The sequence below is a fragment of the Condylura cristata genome, unplaced genomic scaffold, assembly GCF_000260355.1.
Source record: "Condylura cristata isolate star-nosed mole 26May11 unplaced genomic scaffold, ConCri1.0 scaffold00002, whole genome shotgun sequence".
NCBI lineage: Eukaryota > Metazoa > Chordata > Mammalia > Eulipotyphla > Talpidae > Condylura > Condylura cristata.
The window spans coordinates 14,710,603-14,729,355 of NW_004567103.1; the positions used below are offsets into that span (position 1 = coordinate 14,710,603).

The following is an 18,753-nucleotide window of genomic DNA, read 5'->3' on the forward strand; positions in this document are numbered from 1 at the left end:
ATTTAAACAAAGGAGTGGAGAGTGAGGCGTAGGAATATCTGGGGAAAACACTACAAACCAAAGAATCATTCAGTGCAAAGGCCCTGGGTGGAGGTGTCACTGGTAGATCCAGGAAATAGCCAAGAGGCTAGAGTGGTTGGGGTGCCTGTGGGGCCTTCAAGCCTGCCCTATGGCTTGGCTTATATTCAGAGTCAAATGGGAGCCCCCGGAGGGTTCAGAGTAGAGGGGAGTTTGAGTGTGACTTACACGTTGGAAGGCTCACTTGGCCTGTTGTGTTAAGAATAAAATTGGTGGGAGGCATGGTTGGTCAATGAAAAAAAAATTGTAGGAATTGTTATGTAGGACATAGATACTTGGCTTAGGGTGGTAGCATAGAGGTGGGGATTTTCTGAATGTTGAGCCAATGAGATGAGAGTCAAGAATGACTTAATGGGTTTTGGCCTTATTGCTCAGAACAGTAGTTACATCTCCTGAGTAGGCAGACTGCTGATGTGGAGGTTGGAGGGAGAGCAGGTGCTTGGTTTTGATCATGCTGAGCTACTAGTCACCCACATGGAGAGGGGAAAGGCAGGAGATGGAGGTGTCCGGGATTTGAGAGAGATCTGAACAGGGGACAAGCACAGATGGAGGACTCTTGCTCGTGTAGCCACCATGAATTGAGCAGGAGTGAGTGTAGGCAGAAAAGAGACCAAGAACTGCATCGAATCTTCCTGAGCCTTGGTGTCTCTGCTGGAAGAAATATAGAATTCCTTCCATGCTGACCTCACACGGTTCTTGCTGGGACCATCTTCAAACCTCTCTACTGTAGAAACGATCACAGGTGGCAGGTTTCAGACATGGGGATGGAGAACATGATGGGTCTGAGCGATGGGACAGTGGTCCCAGGAATGAGGACCCTGTGTCCCGCTGGTGTGGAAGGAGGGGAGGGAGGAGAAAAGTAAGGGGGGTGGGAAAGAGAGAGAAGGAGGAAGGGAGCAGGGGGAGAGGGACAGAGAAAGGGAGAATGGCAGAGAGACATGGGGGGGGGGTGTGAGGAAAAGAAGGTGAGGGAAAGGATCTTAAATTAATTTACTTGATCTTTGGAGCATTTCCAGAGACAGAGGAAGGGAAAGATCTGGAAGCCAGGTGGCCAGTAGTATGGAATCAGAGGAGGAAGTCATTAGTAATCAAGGAGAAGACTGGCACCCAGCAGCCTTTTGAGATCTGTTTGTTGAGAACTTTGACTGCTGTTGGAGATTTTATCTCTTCTCTGTCTTCAGAGCTTAAACCAGTCTTAAACCAGTGATGCTGGAGGCGGGATCTGTCTATGGAGAGGGCAGGAAAATCCTGGAACTGCTGACATCAGCAATCAGCCTGCATCCTGGCTTTTTGGGCTTTCTAAAAACCTCTAACACAAGGTCCTCCCTGGTAATGAGGACTCTGGGGAAATTCTTGGTAAATAGCTTAGATGCCAGCTGGCGCTTGTGCCCACTGGCCTGGGGCAGGGAGCCTGAGGCTGCTGAAGCCAAGATCTCTGTGCAGCTCTACAGTGGATGGAAAGAGAAGACTCCCCAGTGATCCATTCTTGTGCCCCAGGGCGGGGTGGAGGTGGAATCTGAGACTTCTCTCATCCCACCTTTTGGGAGTATAAGCAGCTGGTGCTTCATATGTAACTTCAGAGCAACCTCTCAAATGCCTGTGGTTAATGAAATATTTATCACCAGCAGATGGTGGCTGGGGGCAAAGTAGCCACTCTTACTTTCTTCGGATCCTTTTAGAAATCATGACATGGAGGGTTGGGGGTGGGGCGAGGAGAGAAAGTGGAGCTCCTGCATCTTTCTCTCCACCTTCTATCCCCTGGGCACAGAGCTCAGGGCCTTTGCACTGAATTCCCTTTACACAGGCCCTGGAGTCCTTCACAGTCTCAAGTGCAGAGGTTCACGAGCTGCTTTGCCAGTTGTTTGCTTTTGGCTCTTCTTAGTTCTGGTCTCCCCACCTAAGGGCCAGCGTTTTTAAAACAAAGTGAATTTTGGGGCCCTCCCTCGTGGCACAGCGGGTTAAAGCACAGCACTGAGAATCTAAAGCCGCTTCCGCACGAGTTCGATTCCCGCCTGCCCCGGAGGTGACCACATGGCGTGGCAGACCTCTCCTGACCCGCCCGCTACTCCCCTCAGCAGTGTACTTCATCGATCTGCCTGTTCTGCTCCCCACTCTGTCTCTGGTGAAGTCTCTCACCGCCCCTGAGCCTCTGGCCTGTACCCCAGTTCTGTATGCACAAATAAATAATCTTAAAAAAAAAAAGTGAATTTTTGGCCTTGCCGGGTGGCCAGGCAGGTAAAAGGAGCAGGGACTAGTATGTCCCAGAGCCTGATCAGGAGCCAGCCTGGGTCTGACAGACTGTCCTGAAGGGGCTCACAACCTCTCACACTTTCACCTGATCTGTGTTTGGAGGTGGCTAATAATTGCATGGTTTACTTAGTGATAGAACCTCACCTTTCCTATGCGCCAGAGAAGTCAAACATGCAACTTGAATAAGAACATGGTGTGCAGGAAGGGCAGTTTGGGGGTAGTGCAGGGGCTTGAGCTGCCACGAACACTTGGTGGGGGAGGTGCAGGGAGCAAGGAGACACCCTGTGGGAGTCATCACTCACCCAGAGGCAGAGACGCTGGCTCTCTCCCCACTTCAGGTGGTCCCCCGGGTGTCAGTGACTAGGCAGCCCGCAGCTCTGGGATTCCTGGGAGCACTGCTCCTCGGTCGGGGGCGGGGGCAGTTTGGGGGGCCAAATGGGGGGTGCTTTGGAGGCACCACTTCTGGAGCCGGGGCCACTTCCCAGCAGCCCGTGCTCACCTTCCTGCGGCTCTGTAGATTAAGGATGGGTGGAGAGTTTACCGTTGGCCAGTGTCTTGCATGTCTATATGTTGGGGAGAGAGAGAACACAGAGAGGGGTGGGGGTGGGCGGGGTAGAGACTAGTGGGGACTGTGCAGGCAGCCAGCTGTTTACATTTTTTCAAGTCATGAAAAGAAGTTGTGGCTTATGCAGCAAAAGGTGGCTACGTTGTTGCCACTGGTAGTTTCTGAGCCTCCTGCTTTAGGGAAGTTTTATAAAGCTGGTCACCATGAGTTCTGTCCTGAGTCCCTTTGGCGGAGTGGGGTCACTGCTCAGCTCCCTCTGGTCAGCAAGTGCTCTGTGCCTGCCCTTGTCCCTGCCTGAGAGGGATGGAAAAGAAAGGCTGGAGACCACCTCTGCCCTGGGGGAATGTACCCACAACCTTACTTAGAGAAGTGAAACAAGCCATGGGGTGGGGTGGTGGTGAGTGGTGGGAGAAAAGACAGCTTTCAGGAAAGCAGTCTCGGAGTTTGTTACTGCAGAGGGACCTTTACTGCAGAGTTAGTGGCTGGAGTTTCCCCACCCCCACGTGAAAGCTGGGTGCACTCAGGGTCAGGATTCCTGGAGGAGAAGCCCCAGGGGAAGGTTCTGGGCTGCTCAGGGATCACGTCACACATGCACTCATGGTCTGCACAGGCTGCTTGTGTGGGCGCATTGAACTTGACATCAAGTCTTGTGACAGGTGGTGGATGGCAACTCCACCTTTGACTTCACGCCAGGCGCACTGTCAGCTGACGGCCTGGGCTGGGAGAAGCCCGGCAGCTCTGCGGTCTTGCCTCTGCCTGCGAAGTGGGGAGGTATCCCCGGCCCTCCCCACCTTACTGGTTTGACAGGGGGAGGCCATGGGGAAGCCTTGTGGAAAGCACAGAATAAAGCAGCCTCATTGGCTGCAAAAACCACTTAGGCCAAAGCAACTGGAGTCAGCGACTTTGCTGTGGCGTCATCTGCTCTTTGGAATCCTCTGTCTCAGGGTCCTTTTCCCCCAGCTCTTCTCTGTCCTCTCCAGTCGTCTCTGCACCCCTGCTCTGCAGGTCTAGCTGTTACCCTGTGGGCCCTCCTTGCTCTGCTCCCCATTCTCAGTGGGTATCTCAGACCCCCGGCAGGGTGCATATGTGAGTGTATTTCTCCCTTATTTAGATCTGCAGTCCCGCCCTTGCTCCAAGGCCCCGGGCCCTGACTTTTCTCTGAGCTTTCTGCAGGGCTGGGTCAGCCGTGGCTGCTCCATGTCGTCCAGTGCAAGGAACCCCCTCTTACTCAGTCAGCAGGGCTGGGCATCCCCTCACCCTCAGCCACCGGGACCGGGAACCCCCTTATCCTCAGCCACCGGGGCCGGGCACCCCCTCAGTCATCGGGGCCAGGTATCCCCCTACCCTCAGCCACCGGGGTTGGGCACCCCTTCACCTTCAGCCACCGGGTCCAGGTACCTCCCTACCCTCAGCCACTGGGGCCGCGCACCCCCTCACCCTCAGCCTCCACGGCGGCACTTTCCCTCTTGACCTTGCCGGACCCACTTTCCTGCTCCCATCCCACTGCTATCTCCTCAGCCCACATTTTACTTCATGTTCAGCTCCATTAAGAGCTGAAAAAATCTTTTAAAGTTAGGTATTTGTTTAGCAGTGGAGTTCTGTCTTTCTTATACCCCAGAGAAATCTCCCTTGTCACTCACAGTGAGATTTACAGACAGCAGCTGTTGGGCTTGACAGCTTCTCTGGTTCCTCTCTCCCCCCACTCCTTCCCCTGACGCTAGCCCCTCAAAAAGCAAGGCATGAAACCACACACACCTCTCGACAGTCTCCTGAGCCACCTCCTCGTTCCTCCTTCCTTCGTTTCTCTAAAACCCTGACGAGGCCAAGGCCGAGGCCTTCAGTAACTTGTCACAGCTCACAGGATGAAGCCTGAAGGTGGAGGACTTGGGATCCTCCCCTGCAGTACTCAGGCTTCCACACCTGGAGCCCCAGATGCCCTTTCCCGCTGTCCCTCTTCCCTGGAAAAGGCCGGGATGCTCCTTGGATGCTGTAGCCTCCACAAAACCTTTCTTGAGCTCCCTTCTTGTCACCAGTGATTGTGGCTCCTTCTCTGCTCCTGTAACGTTCTGTGTATGCTATTAAGAGAATTTCACTTATCTCATTGTATTTTAGTCACACTAAGGACAGGGACAATGTTCTGTTGATTTTTCAGCTCCCCAGATCACTGCCCACACCAGGATAGAGCAGGTGTGATCTCTGCTGGTCATGGAGGCAGGCCACCCAGTCAACGGTGAAGGTGTCTGCCTTTTATGCCCGATTGGCCCGGCAGCCAGACACCTTGCCTTCCCCTTGCAGGCTGGAGAGGGAGAGGCATTTCTAAGAAACCTCTGTTCCAGGTTTTATGGTATGGGGAGGTCCAAATAAAAATGGGGTGCTTCTTGGAACAGAGTGGCTAAGCTAAGTTCCCTCTCATTGCTCCTTCCTGCTCAGTCCCAGACACTATGCGTCTGCTTCCCAGCTGGAGGGGTTAAAAGCGGTTCAGCACCCGTGTCCTGCCCTCCTCCTGACTCAGGTAGCTGGCCTGCTGCTGGCCTGGGTTTGATTCCCTACCCACCAGGTGCCCCAGTTCTCAAAGGGGGCCTGGTTGCTCTCCCAGGTCTGGGTCCTCCTTCAGCAGCCTGCCGTTCAAGGAGGAGCCCCTCCCTTGCAGAGCTGGGCCTCCCTCCCTGAGAAGGTTCCCACTGCTGCACCCCAATTTGATGACTGGTGCTTTGCTTCCTGTTGCATGATTTGTTTTTGTGTGCCAGCTTCTGAGTATCTCATGCTTGTTTAAATCTTAAGATTTTTCTTCAACCTACTTGGCAGTTGCTCTTTTCCGTCCTCCCCAGGCGGGGCCTGCTTCTCAGGGCATCTTCTGCCTGCCCTCATTTGCCATGCCCTCACATCGCTTCTGCCAGTATGTTTGCCACCCCGGGGCCATGGGCATTCTAGCTGTACCTGAGAGGTGGAATTGCTCCCCATCTTGGTGAAAAGCCAAGAACTTCTGCATATTCTGCTTTGCACACTTTCTTCAGCTTTGCATCATCATTCCATCCCACACCTGGCCTGTCACACCTGAGGGACCTCACCTGACTCTTAATGAATCTTCCAGATATACCCTTCTAAAGCATTCTCCATACTTAAAGAGATTTTAAAACATGGACTGCTGTTCATGCCACCTCACAGTCCTGCTAAAAATCTTTCCAAATCTGAGCTTGTTCTGAGGATAAAGACCATCACAGAAAACATGCTAGAGAACATGACCTCCAAAACCATGGGTATCTTGCCCCAGATACCCCTTCAGCTTCTCATTCACTCTCTGGCCAATTTTCTTTCTTGTAACACACACCCCCCTTCTCCCTCCTACCCCAGGACCTTTGAACATGCTTTCTTAGACTGGAACTCAGTTGTTGTCTTTCAGCTGTAAACTCAGGCACCCCTTCTTCATAATGCCTACCTCACGCCTACCCCACGAGTTCTCACAGCTTCACGAACTCCCCCTTCATAGCACTTATCAAAGTGTTTAATTATACAGTCACATGGTCATTCATTAATGATCTTCCTCCCTAGATGCTAGTGAGTCCCTAGGATAGAGACCATTCTGTGTGGCTCACCATTTTATGGAACCCTGTGATTAACACAGAGTCAGGGTTTCATACATGTTATTATCGGAAGGGAATAGACCCAGCATGACTCTGCCTGTCCAGTTGCACAGAAGTTAACTAGGGCAATGTAGAAACCTGTCCAGGTCTGACACTAGTCCCCTCAAGAAGTTGGTTTGACCCTGGCTGTCACTTTGTAAAGGGTAAACCAAAAGTAAAGGTGAGCACAGGTTACTGGAATTCTTACTCAACTTCCTGTATTACGAATTGAAACTATTTGGAAATACATATTTATTACCTAATTTTCTCATTGGAAGGAATTTAATACTGATACATCCCATTGTATTCTAAATTTATTCTTTCCTTACATTTAGAGCCAGTAAAATGTTCATCCCATTTTGTTCATTGTTTTCTTCTTTCAAGCACACAAAAATGCTATTTCCCATTGAATTGCATTTGTAGTTTAGTGATCAGGTACTCTGTGCTAAACTTTGCATTTAATGCAGTTGAATTCCCTCTGTCCAGGTTATATCTGCTCTCTACTCTTTAAAAATGATTTATTGCTAAGGGTAATTGCTAAAACAACTCATATCTTTTCATAAGAAATATATGTATTAATAGATGGCATTATATATTCGACTATATATTGTGTCTATAATGCATCTTGTGTTTGTATGCTATACACACGTGGTATGTCTTATATCCTCTAGCTATGTATATTGAATAATGTATATGTATAACATATAACACATATATCACAAAACCCTCATCCCCTTTTCTTAATACCACAGTAATAATCCGTATTCCTCCTTTGGAGCCACTCTGGCGAGGGATGATGAGAAGAACTTGTGGAGTATGCCTCACGACGTGTCCCACACGGAGGCGGACGATGACAGAGTCCTGTACAATTTAATCGTCGTTCGTAATCAGCAGGCCAAAGACTCCGAGGTGAGCACGTTTCAGGTTTCACTGTGTGTACATGATAGTGTCTGGGGGGGAAAAAGCAATTACTGAGAGAAGCAGCTTGAAATAAAGAAAAGACTGAACGATGAGGTTGTTGACATATAATTGTTACATGTAACTGGTCTGGATAGAGTTGCTGATAAATAAGACTGATTTCTAATTATTCTCTTAATGATGCAAATAGCACAGAAACCAGCAAGGCAGTGCCTCGGAAGAGTGTGAGGTAGTGTGTCATGGGAAATGGAGAAAGCAGTCCATCTGCTGTCTTTTAGCTGTGTTTCTCAAGCCACAGCCTGAAAGGCTCAGGCTGAAGAATACTTTGCATTATCACTAATTCTGCAAGGGTGGGGCCTGAATTTGTTTTCTTTATTTTGTTGTTTAAAGCTTCTTAAATTGTGCCCATTGTGTATCTGCTATAGTTGAGATTTTTTTTTTGTGATAGGCTCGAAAATCATTTTTAAAAAGTTTTATCTATTTATGCATATAAGAACTGGGGTACAGGCCAGAGGTGCATGTGGGATGGGGTGGGGTGGGGTGGGCAAGAGGATTCACCAGAGACAGAGTGGGGAACAGGTGGACTGACCAAAATACACTGCTGAGGGGAGCAGCAGGTGAGGCAGGAGAGTTCTGCCGTGCCATGTGGGTCACTTTCCTCACCAGGAATTGAACTCATGGTGCAGTGGCTGTGGATAGCTTTATAGTATTGAGAGCTAACCCTTTGCACCACCAGGGAGGTCCCAAAACCTCATTCTCAATGAGTTCTGGTCCAAAGGGACGGGGGTAGGAACACTAGAATGCGGTAGAAGAGAGGAATTAGTAAGAGAACAGAGCGAAGGAGATACTGCATCATTTTGTCTTATTTTCTTTCAAAAGTAGTATGATTTACTATATGTAATACAATAGAATGCATTACGACGGTTCCTTTCCAAATTACACAGCCTCGTGCTCTAACATCATCAGCTAGCTCTGCACCTGTGTTCAATACCAAATATGTGCTTCTCTGTATTAATACCTTACAATTGAGAAGAATAACATATGTAATATTATATATTCAGAATGCTAAGCTTTGATCCTGAAGAGAAGCCTGGAGTATGTAGTGGGGCAGAAGGTCTTGGTGGGGTGGTGTCCTCTATGCCTTATGTAGGTTTCTTTATTTTTGCTAATTAATCATCAACCCCACCCCCACCCCAGAATATGCTTCAGCAAGCGGTGATAACTCCTAGAAGTGTTACATGTCCTGTTGTTTGATTCTGGTGTGGCTTTCAAGGGATTAGAGGGGTGTCTGCAGGTGGGGATCCCAGCACTGGGGAAGGGCTGGGATCTTGAGACCTCAGGGACAGTTGGACCTGAGACTCCACAGTGGCTGTGGATGAGCATCCTTCCTGGGGTGTGCTGAGCTGGTGGGGACCCCTCTGCTAGATAGGTACCACAGGGCTGCACCGTCTCCCTGGTGACTGTGCACCCTTCTGGCTCTGGCCGGTCAACCCCTTCCTGATGGGCAACACCCACAAAGCATGCTTCTGCTAAAGCCGCTGCCCTGACTGCCCTGCGCGAGTCTATGGGCAGGAAGGCGTGACCTCGTCCCCTGGCAGCGGGCAGAGTCTTGCCCTGCTATACGGCATGGGTGTGCTTGAGGTGCTGCTGGAGTGGCACAGCTGCTTTTCTTTTTGTCCTCTCGCAGCCCCAATCCGCCCAGAGTTGTAGCAGCCAGGGGCAGTAATGCAGAGCACGCCCCCGGCTCTGGCTTCCTGTCTGTCCCCAGGGCCTTGGGCAGCTCTGAAAGTGGTTTAAATGGGCCCCTGGAGCCCAGCCTGGCTGCTCTCTGGAGGATCTCTTCGCTCTGCACCACTTGTCTATTTTTGAAAGAGATGGAAACACGAGTTAAAAGCACCGTGGATCAGCAGGGCTGCTGTGGCACACGGTGCTGCCCCCAGACTGCAGCAAGGGCTACCCTCAAGGCATTTGTTCTTACCTCGGAAATGAGTCTGGGGGCCCTCTCTGTTGGTGCAGCGGGTTAGGGTGCAGCAGTGCCAGTTGATCCCTGATCCCGGGCCCAGGAGCTGACCCACATGGCGTGGCAGACCTCTCCTGACCCACCCGCTGCTCCCCTCAGCAGTGTACTTCATCAATCTGCCTGTTCTGCTCCCCACTCTGTCTCTGGTGAAGCCTCTCACAGCCCCTAAACCTCTGGCCTGTACCCCAGTTCTGGATACACAAATAAATAAATCTTTAAAAAAAAGTAGAGTCTGGAACCAAAACAGTTACACCAGCAGAAACCCTAGTGAGAAAGTCTGGCAATCAAATAAATAATATGAAGATGTGGTGATAATTATATACAAACACAAACTCTTTGAAGTGTTTCTGTTCATATTTATCTTTCTTTTTAAAGTATATATACATATATATATGTGTTACTTAAAATATATATACATACATACTATATATGAATAATTTTCACTTGGTTAAAATGTTCTTATCTTCTCTTGCAAACATTTAAAATGCTTATTAAAACATCTATTAGTGGGCCCTCCCTGGTGGCGCAGCGGGTTAAAGCACAGCACTGAGAAGCTAAAGCCACTTCTGCATGAGTTCGATTCCTGCCTGCCCCAGAGGTGTCCACATGGCGTGGCAGACCTCTCCTGACCCGCCCGCTGCTCCCCTCAGCAGTGTACTTCGTCAGTCTGCCTGTTCTGTTCCCCGCTCTGTCTCTGGTGAAGCCTCTCGTCGCCCCTAAGCCTCTGGCCTGTACCCCAGTTCTGTATACACAAATAAATAAATCTTTAAAAAAAAAAAACAAAAAACATCTATTAGTACCTGTATTCCTTTCCCTCACAGCCAGGATCACACATCTCATTCTGTTGCTGTGCCTAGCTTCTTCCCATGTACCATGTTGCCCGTGTTTCCATCCCACTGTGCTTGGAGTTGTCTTGTTGATTTAGGGGCCTCTGGTATTTCTTGCATGGATTTACCATCATTTATTCCACCAGGTCTGTTAGGTGGTCAGGCTGCTTCCTGGTTTGCTGAGATGTATCGTTCGTGTTACTAGGACAAGCTGCATATATACGCTTGTGGGACCTTCTTAGTTATAGAGTATGTGCAACTCAAGTGTGAGAATTACCAGGGCTTCCTTCTTGGAGCAACCCTGGAGAAGCTCCTAAGGGTACAGAACTGAGTGGTGCAGGCTTCACATTGTTGCAGGGGACCAGCTGCCTAGCTAGTCGCCTTTTGTCATGCTGACAATTGTAGATGCAGAAGCACTGGAACTTCTGATTTTGCAGAGAAACTGAAAATCCATATTTACATATAAAAATGCCTGTATTTTTAGTTAACTCACATTAAAAAAATGCCAGGTAAACAAAAACATGTTTACGGCTACTGCATCTGAGGCATGTTTACCCCAACAACTACGATGTTCTTTTGTTGTGTGTTGTGCTGGAATTGTAAAATAAGCTCACCGTGAGTAAAATAGGAGTGGGAAGTGGTGGGGACTGTTTAAAGTTTAAACAAATTCCGTTTCTATTAATGTTGCTTATTTTCTTCACATAGGATCAAATTGATATAAATTTTAATGAAACAGGGGACTTTGATTTTCAAAGGAAAACAAATCTCATCTACTAAGGATCAAGAAGTCCTGGCTACTTATGCATAATGCAGTTTAGAAGCTCAAAGAAAATATTAAGGAAAAATAAAAATTATGCTTTTTCTTAGATTTTTTTTTTTATAAAGATTTGCTTATTTATACATACAGAACCAGAGGTGCAGAGGCCAGGGGTTGGGGAGCCAGGCGGTGAGAGGCTTCACCAGAGACAGAGTGGGGGAGCAGAACTGGCAGACAGAGGAGTACACTGCTGAGGGGAGCAGTGGGAGGGTCAGGAGAGGTCTTCCGGGCCATGTGGGTCACCTCTGGGGTGGGAGGATCGAACTGGCACTGAAGCAGCTGCAGCCGCTTACACTGCTGCTCTTTAACCCGCTGTGCGACCAGGGAGAGCCCACATCATGTTTTTGTTTGTTTTTTTAAAGATTTATTTGTTTGTGCTTACAGAACTGGGGTACAGGCCAGAGGCTCAGGGGCAGCTAGAGGCTTTACCAGGGACAGAGCTGGGAGCAGAACAGGCAGATCTACGAAGTACACTGCTGAGGGGAGCAGCGGGCGGGTCAGGAGAGGTCTACCACGCCATGTGGTCACCTCTGGGGCAGGTGGGAATCGAACTCATGCTGAAGTGGCCTTAGCCTCCTAGAGTTGCGCTTCAACACGCTGCACCACCAGGGAGGGCCCCACATTATGTTTTTTCTTTGAATAGTAATAGCATTCTAGGAACATCCAGATTTGAATTTTTCTGAAAAAAGAAAAATAATTTCAAAACAATGCTTGCACTAACTACATTCCTCTTTTGAACTTGATGCTGCTGTTGGAAGGGCTACAAACAGGTAAATATACATTTGCCAGCTTCTTTCAAATTGAAAAAAAAATTGGAAAGAACGATCTATGAGAATAGAAAACTTGCAGTGAGCAGTGAGGATGTAGAAAGTAACATTTAATCTAATAGAACCTATTAAATGTATTTAATCTAAATGAAAGAATCCACTTTCATTTACATAAAACTTTGATGGACATCAGACTTCTAGCACAAGAAGTGATGTGTTTGCAGCTCTCCAAGTAGTGAAAGAGACTGGTCCTGTTTGAATAATACCAAACACTGTTGATGTTTGATTTGAAATAGTAAACAACCTCAAAAATCACATCACTAGCTTACTCTCTTCATATTCATTTGTGTTAGATCATTGGACTTTACATGCCAGACTTTGTTCCAGGGATCTTAATAAAAGTCAGTGAAATATCAATTCATCTTATTTATTTATTTATATAAAGAATTCTCATCATACTGAGAGATCTTGTTCTCTACGATACAAATAAGAACGTTACCAGGCACTATCCAGCCTCTTTTGTGTATTAATTAGCTCAGTGAGGTAGGTACTATTAATAGTTTATTTAAAAAAATGTGTCCCAGGTCACACAACTAAAAGTGTGGTAGCTTTGGAATCTGAGCTGTGTCAACCCAGAGACACAGGCGATGGCGCCGTGACCGAATCATGAGAAGGGAGTGTCTCTGGGAGTCCGTGTAGGTGTGTGAGTCCGTGTAGGGTTCAGTCCACGAGAGGAGTCTCCCCAAAGCCTATTCCTGTGACGTGTTGACGGTGGGCCTGCGTTCTGTGACAGCTGGCAGGACCTGCTCCTGGCTGCAAGGAATATGTCTTCCCTGACTTAGCCTTTCACCAGTAGCTGCAGCGAATGCAGATGCCTGCCCTGGGCTTGTGTTTCATTAGCTTCCAGAAGCTTCATCTTGCTCCTTTCCTTCGCCTTTGTACTTTACCTAGTGTTCTCTGACTGATGTCAGTCGGGGTCCCTTGCAGGGGTTCAGTACTAGTTCTCTTAGGAGTTGTGTGTGGCTTAATGTTTTTACTTCACTAAAAAAAAGACTTACAATTTTGATTGAGAAAATAAAACTAAAAATCAAATTATTCTCATACTTTAAAATGCCCTCTCATTTCAAATAGGTGACATTTATTAGCATGACCAGTGCTAGAAACTTCTTTGTTTACTTTTGAAGGTTATTCTCCTGGTGAGTACCTGCTATGTTGTCTCGGAGTAGGCAGTATTCTATAGCCAGTATTTGTATCCCCACAGTATTTATGCACTATTATATAGGATCTCTCATTCTGCAGTATTATATACTAGAATACAGTTTATATACTCCTGCAGTATTTATACTTGAGCAGCATTCTTTAAACTCCCTCAATATTTACACGCTGGCATGCTGTCTCTATACACTGGCAGTTTTTATACACTAGCAGAATGCTTGTGAACACCAGGTGTCTGTGTAATTTGAGTGATCCCTGAAAACCATATTCTACAGAGCCCTGGGGAACTGTAACTGTTGTTATTTTTTGAAACAATAAAGACAAAATATAAAATGTGCCTGGTTTACAATTTCTTTGCTCTTCCTATGTGTCAGGGCTCCCTAAGGACAGCGTGTTGCCAGGCATGGTAAACAGTCCCTATAAAATGTCTGAAATAATCACAGCCTTCCCGGGAGTTGTTTGCCTCGTCTGGGTTACACACTTAGCCATCCTATCTCTGGTGCTAATAGAAAAGACAAAACACAGGTGACTGCATGATGGGTTGGAGGATAAGGAAGAAGAGGGTTGAACTGCCCATGTTCCAGCCTCATGACTTGAAGACTTGGAAACAGGAGCTAGTCCAGCTCGGCGCTAGAGTGTCCTAAGAGGTCTCAGGAAGTGGACAAGACTTGCTCTTGTAGGGCCATCTGATTTTTCTACAAACGGGTGAACGCTGGCTACTGTTGGAAATTGGACTGCAACTTGTATAACAAGCATGAAAGAGCAAAGTGAGAGCAGAAAATTGAAGCAATTCCTTAGATAGGTCTGAGTTTCTTCAAAGGTTTTTTTTTTTGGGTTCCAGATGATCTGGAATGTTGAATGCAACCTGTTCTTCATTTTACTTTGCTAGTAATTATTTGGGTAAGAGGGGGAAGAGTAAAACCACTCGTTAGGATATTTTGATATAGGTTAATACTAAGGAGAGAGTGGGACCTACAGAAGGCAATGACTTTTCTTGATAACACCAGCTGCGAGCAGAAATGGGTTCCTAGCCCAGGATTCAATGTTTTTGATAATAGAGTGGAGCTGGAATGCTCTAAGATTCTGAGGACTTAGGGCAGAGACTCAGGTGATTTTCTTTTGTCCATCATTTTAAATGTGAACAGAAACAACAGATAGCAAAATAAGGCACAGAACTTTGTAGAAAAAAAGTTGGACTCCATCCAACTTATTTCCCTCTTAAGAATGTGTGGTTATTTTTCCAAAAGTTTCAGGACTGTCTTCCTATCTAGGATATGATTCAAAAAAGCAAATGTTGGGCCTTCCCGGGTGGTGCAGCGGGTTAGCACACATCACTGAAAGCTGGCTGCAGCGGCTTTAGTGCGAGTTCAATTCCCAGCCCCGGAGGATCCACATGGCGCAACAGACCTCTCCTGTCTCACCTGCTGCTCTCCTCAGCAGTGTACTTCATCAATTTGCCTGTTCTGCTCCCCACTCTGTCTCTGGTGAATCCTCTCACTACACCTCTGGCCTGCACCCCTAGTTCTGTATGCATAAACAAATAAATCTTTTTTTTTTAAAAAGCAAATGTTGATTAGTCTTGATGGTTAATTTGGTGTCAACGGAGTAGTACACAGGGCAGAAAATTATTTTCTGTTCTTCCTAGATTCTCTATCTCACAGCTCAATAGGAGAACTAACTGGTTATCATTTTGCTAGCATTCCCACTTTCACATAGTAAGGACTCACGTGTTGTTTCGTAATTATTCTTAGGTTAGTATGATGATTGTCTCTTGGGCCTGGTCCTTTTTCACGTAGTTAGCAGGCCTGCAAGATCTAGTGGTCAGTTTTGCAAGCCCCTGTACTTAATTTTTTTTTTAAGCTTTATTTTTTTATTCATAGTACTGGGGTATAAGCCAGAGGTGCAGGTGGTGAGAAGCTTCACCAGAGACAGAGTGAGAAGCAGAACAGGCAGATCAACGAAGTACACTGCTGAGGGGAGCAGCGGGTGAGACAGGAGAGGTCTGCTGTGCCCTGTGGGTCACCTCCAGGGCCAGGGATTGAACTTGCACTGAAGCGGCTGCGGCCAGCTTGCAGTGTTTCTTCTGAACCCATTGCACCACTAGGGAGGGCCCAAGTACTTGATTTTTTTTTTAAGGGATCTTGGAATTATTTGAATTTAGGGAATATATTAGAGTTCTTCAGAGTAACAGAATTAGCAGGATGTGCCTGTCCATCTGTCCATCCCGCCATCTTCATCTATCTATTGGGAGACATATTTACAAACACAGGCTCAACTTGGAAGCAGATAGGCAGGTGCCTCAATAGAGTCAGGAGATTAGGAGTGGGAGGCAGGGAGCCCTAACACCGCGGTCCTAATAAAACACACAGATTATTATAAATGCAGCTTAATGCACAGCCAAGGCGTAGCAAGTCTGATTATTCCCTGTGCTCCCAGGAGGCCTCCTGATATTGTTCCCAGTCAAGTAATGTCATTTCAGTTGTTCTTCGATAGCTATACTTCTTCAGTTGAAGTGTAGTGACTCATTCATTTTCTTGGTTTATAATTTCATAAATAAAGTTGAACTGAGGGCACAGAAATCAATGGGAGTATTGAACTTGGAGGAATCTTTGTCCCTAAAGGACCGTGGCATTATTTAGTAAAGATCTACATTTTTCTCTTGGCTGAGACACAAGAGAAGTTCACTGGAAGTGGTTGCCCAGAATGGTATCCCTTGTGATCAAAATAGCTCATCCACTTCTCATCAGTCATTGTGAAATTCTTTCTAAGGTCCAGTAGTCTAGATCTTGAATCTAAATGAAGTCAACTCACTCAACTGTTTTGCTATTGGCATTCCAGCCTATGGGTTTTCTCACATTGTTAAACAAAGAAATATGTTCTATGTAGTAGTGTTTGGAAATGTAAAAACCTGGAAATAAAAGTATCCAATGAAAGTACTGGTTAAATATATTACAAACAGCTATGCTAATGATGGTGTTACAGCTTGGATAATAAGATTATAGGTCTGACCTAGAAAAACAGTTCATATCCATGGGTATGAGTAATGTTGATTCTCTTGTGTAAAAGCTGTCCCTTTTGTATAGTATAAAAGCATATATATGCTGGTAAGCGGTGGTAACTTTTAGCCTATAGACTTGTTAGCATTGGTGACTTCCGGGAAGTAGAAGAGGTGTGGGGTGAGAGTCTTACTTTTCTTAAACTTGATGGTCTTTTGTTCTGTTTGAAATCAATTTTATATATACTTCATATAAAGTGAATTTCTCTCCCCGTATTTCACGGCCACTTTGTGGTGGCCATTGTCTTCTAAGCTGCTGTACTTTGTTTTATTGTGATTGTGGCTGTGCTGGAGGGGTGGGGGAGACACAGAGAGAGAGAGAGAGAGAGAGAGAGAGAGAAGGAAAGAGGGGCAGGAAAGGGAAAGAGAGGGGAGGAGGGAGGGGAAGGAGAAGGAAGGGGAGAGGGAGGGGGAGGGGGAGGGAGAGAAATTAGAAGAAGAGTTTAGGAGAACCTGCAGCAAACTTTGGGGAATCCTGCCAAACTGGATTGGGGCAGAATGTGCGTGAAGCTGTCAGTTGCTCTTATCATTCCAACATGATGAGAGTCTTCTGATTGTCAGGCTCTTTCTCAGGGGCTCCCTCCCCTCCTTCTCCCCGTGAATTCATATGCTATTTAACAGAGCTTTAGTTGTTAGTCTTTTCACAGCCCCTGCCCCCAAAGCCATGCCTGGCTTTCCTTTGATGGCTCTTGCTCATCTTGGAATAACCTAAAATGACTCTTAATTGCACAGAACCCAGGAGCGCTCCGGATGCCGGTGCACTGGGGCTTCAGGATGAGATGTGCTCAGCTGGGGATCTGGAAGGATCCTGAGGAGGGCTCCATGGGGACAATCCCACTTGCTTTCTGATTTTGACTGAACACACGGGGGAAGAGTACACCGCCCTGTGATGATGGGGGCCTGATCTACCGAGTCAAAAATATGGAAGGACCATGTTTTTCTTTCTACGAAACCACCCTTCCTTTAGGGTGCCATGCCCTGGTACCCGCCGTCACGTCATTATTCCACATGCTATTTACAGCACAGAATGAACTGGGCCATGAGAGGGTTTTGCAATAGAAGAGGCAGGCCACATGGCTGATGAATAAGGCCCCAGGCATGCCCACTTGATATCAGTGTCAAGTTTAATTACAAATTAGGTGAGGTAACCTCAGCCCCAGCTCTTTAGCACATTATTGTTGTCATTGCTGTTATTAAAGACTTAACTTGAAGCAAATGTCAGTGGGCTGAATCAGAGTTAGCTTCTCCCCTTCTTCCGTATACAATGGGGAGAAGGCCTGAGGCATGTGGGAAGCTCTGCTTAGGCTGCAGGTTGCACGCTGGCCAGGGAGTCATGTTTTTTGATCCGGAACCAGACGGTCCAGGTGCTTTTGATGAGTCATGAGGCCCAGCTACTGGGCAGGTCACTGGGCAGGAACGTGTGTAGAGTTAGCCTTTCGAAACACAGGCAAAATATTTTGTTTAGTTACACAACTGAATGCACCTCTGTCTCTTGGCTCTTTCTCTTTATTTTTTTGCTTTTTTGGGCCAGCCTTGGTGAATTTATTAGTACATTTGAAATTGGGTCCAAGGGGTGTTGATACCAATCTGTTTCAGTTTATCTTTAAACACAGGACCTGCTTCAGCAATCTGATGCTTTAGCCATCCGCCCTGGGCTATTCCCCAAGCAATTACTTAACACTCAGGGGACTCTGAGGAAAGCAGACACTTTTAAAAAGTAAGAGACCTTCAAAATTGAACTGCAGAGAGAAGGAAGCCTTTCTGCGGCACACAGCTGACCATAGCACAGCTAGATTTGAGCAAATCTAGATTCATATTCCACCTTCTCTCATGGTCTGAGGCTATGGTCTGGATAAGCCCAGCTATGATGGGAGGTCCCAGGAAGACAGAGGATTCAGCCATCTGAGGAGCCCAGGAAGACTTCTGAAAATCATTGACATTGGAGGTGAATCTGAATCAACCATGACGGTATTCAGATTGGGAGGAGGTTGGAGGAGGGGGTGAAGAGAGTAGGAGCTTGAGGAAGGGTTTAAAAAAAGAGAGCGGGACCCTCAGCGCAAGCAATGGTAGAGGTGGTGGTGGGGGGGTGGGTGTTACTGCCAAAAGACGTTGAAAAGTGCCGTGCGCAGCCACCTTTATGGTTACTGTCTCGTCTGTGGGGTTTCAGTATTTTTTCCACTGGGGGCGCCTGCAGTATGGACTCTTCAGCTGTGGACCCTGCCCCTCTTCATGCAGAAGTCTGGGTGGAATGGGCACTGCTGGGATCATGCGGATCATCTGGAGTCGGACTCAGTTACCCTGGTTGTCCTGTGGCCAGAGAGATGGCAGAATCCTCCCCCTGCCTCTCTGGGCTCCCTTCTTCACTTCTGGGCCCCCTCCAGGGTTCAACTACCTAGCCCTTCTGGTGCCCCCTCCTGTGGTTGGCTTCCACATCAAGGCTGGCTCTCTTCCCCAGGTTTCTCTTCCCTAGGGTTGATTCTCCCATCTCTCCTTTCACCTCAATGCACACTTACTCTTTTGCTTCCGCTCAAATGGAAAGAAGCAGGTATCAGGACAAAACCAGAGGAACTCAGTGAGGGTTGTGTAGGAAGTGGAAGAACTGGAGAAGGATCTAGAAGAGG

General features: G+C 47.3%; 1 protein-coding gene across 2 annotated transcripts in view; it reads left to right on the forward strand.

Moving 5' to 3' along the window:
- MREG (melanoregulin) overlaps window positions 1-18,753 on the forward strand; it is a 46,304-nt gene that overhangs the window by 6,511 nt on the left and 21,040 nt on the right. Inside the window, exons 2-3 of one of the 2 annotated variants that reach the window (XM_012724947.1) lie at window positions 7,266-7,422; window positions 11,854-11,865. In XM_012724947.1, coding sequence (XP_012580401.1) covers window positions 7,266-7,422; window positions 11,854-11,865 — 169 coding nt within the window. The remainder of the gene's footprint in view (window positions 1-7,265; window positions 7,423-11,853; window positions 11,866-18,753) is intronic. The other variant, XM_012724951.1, reaches the window with a different exon arrangement.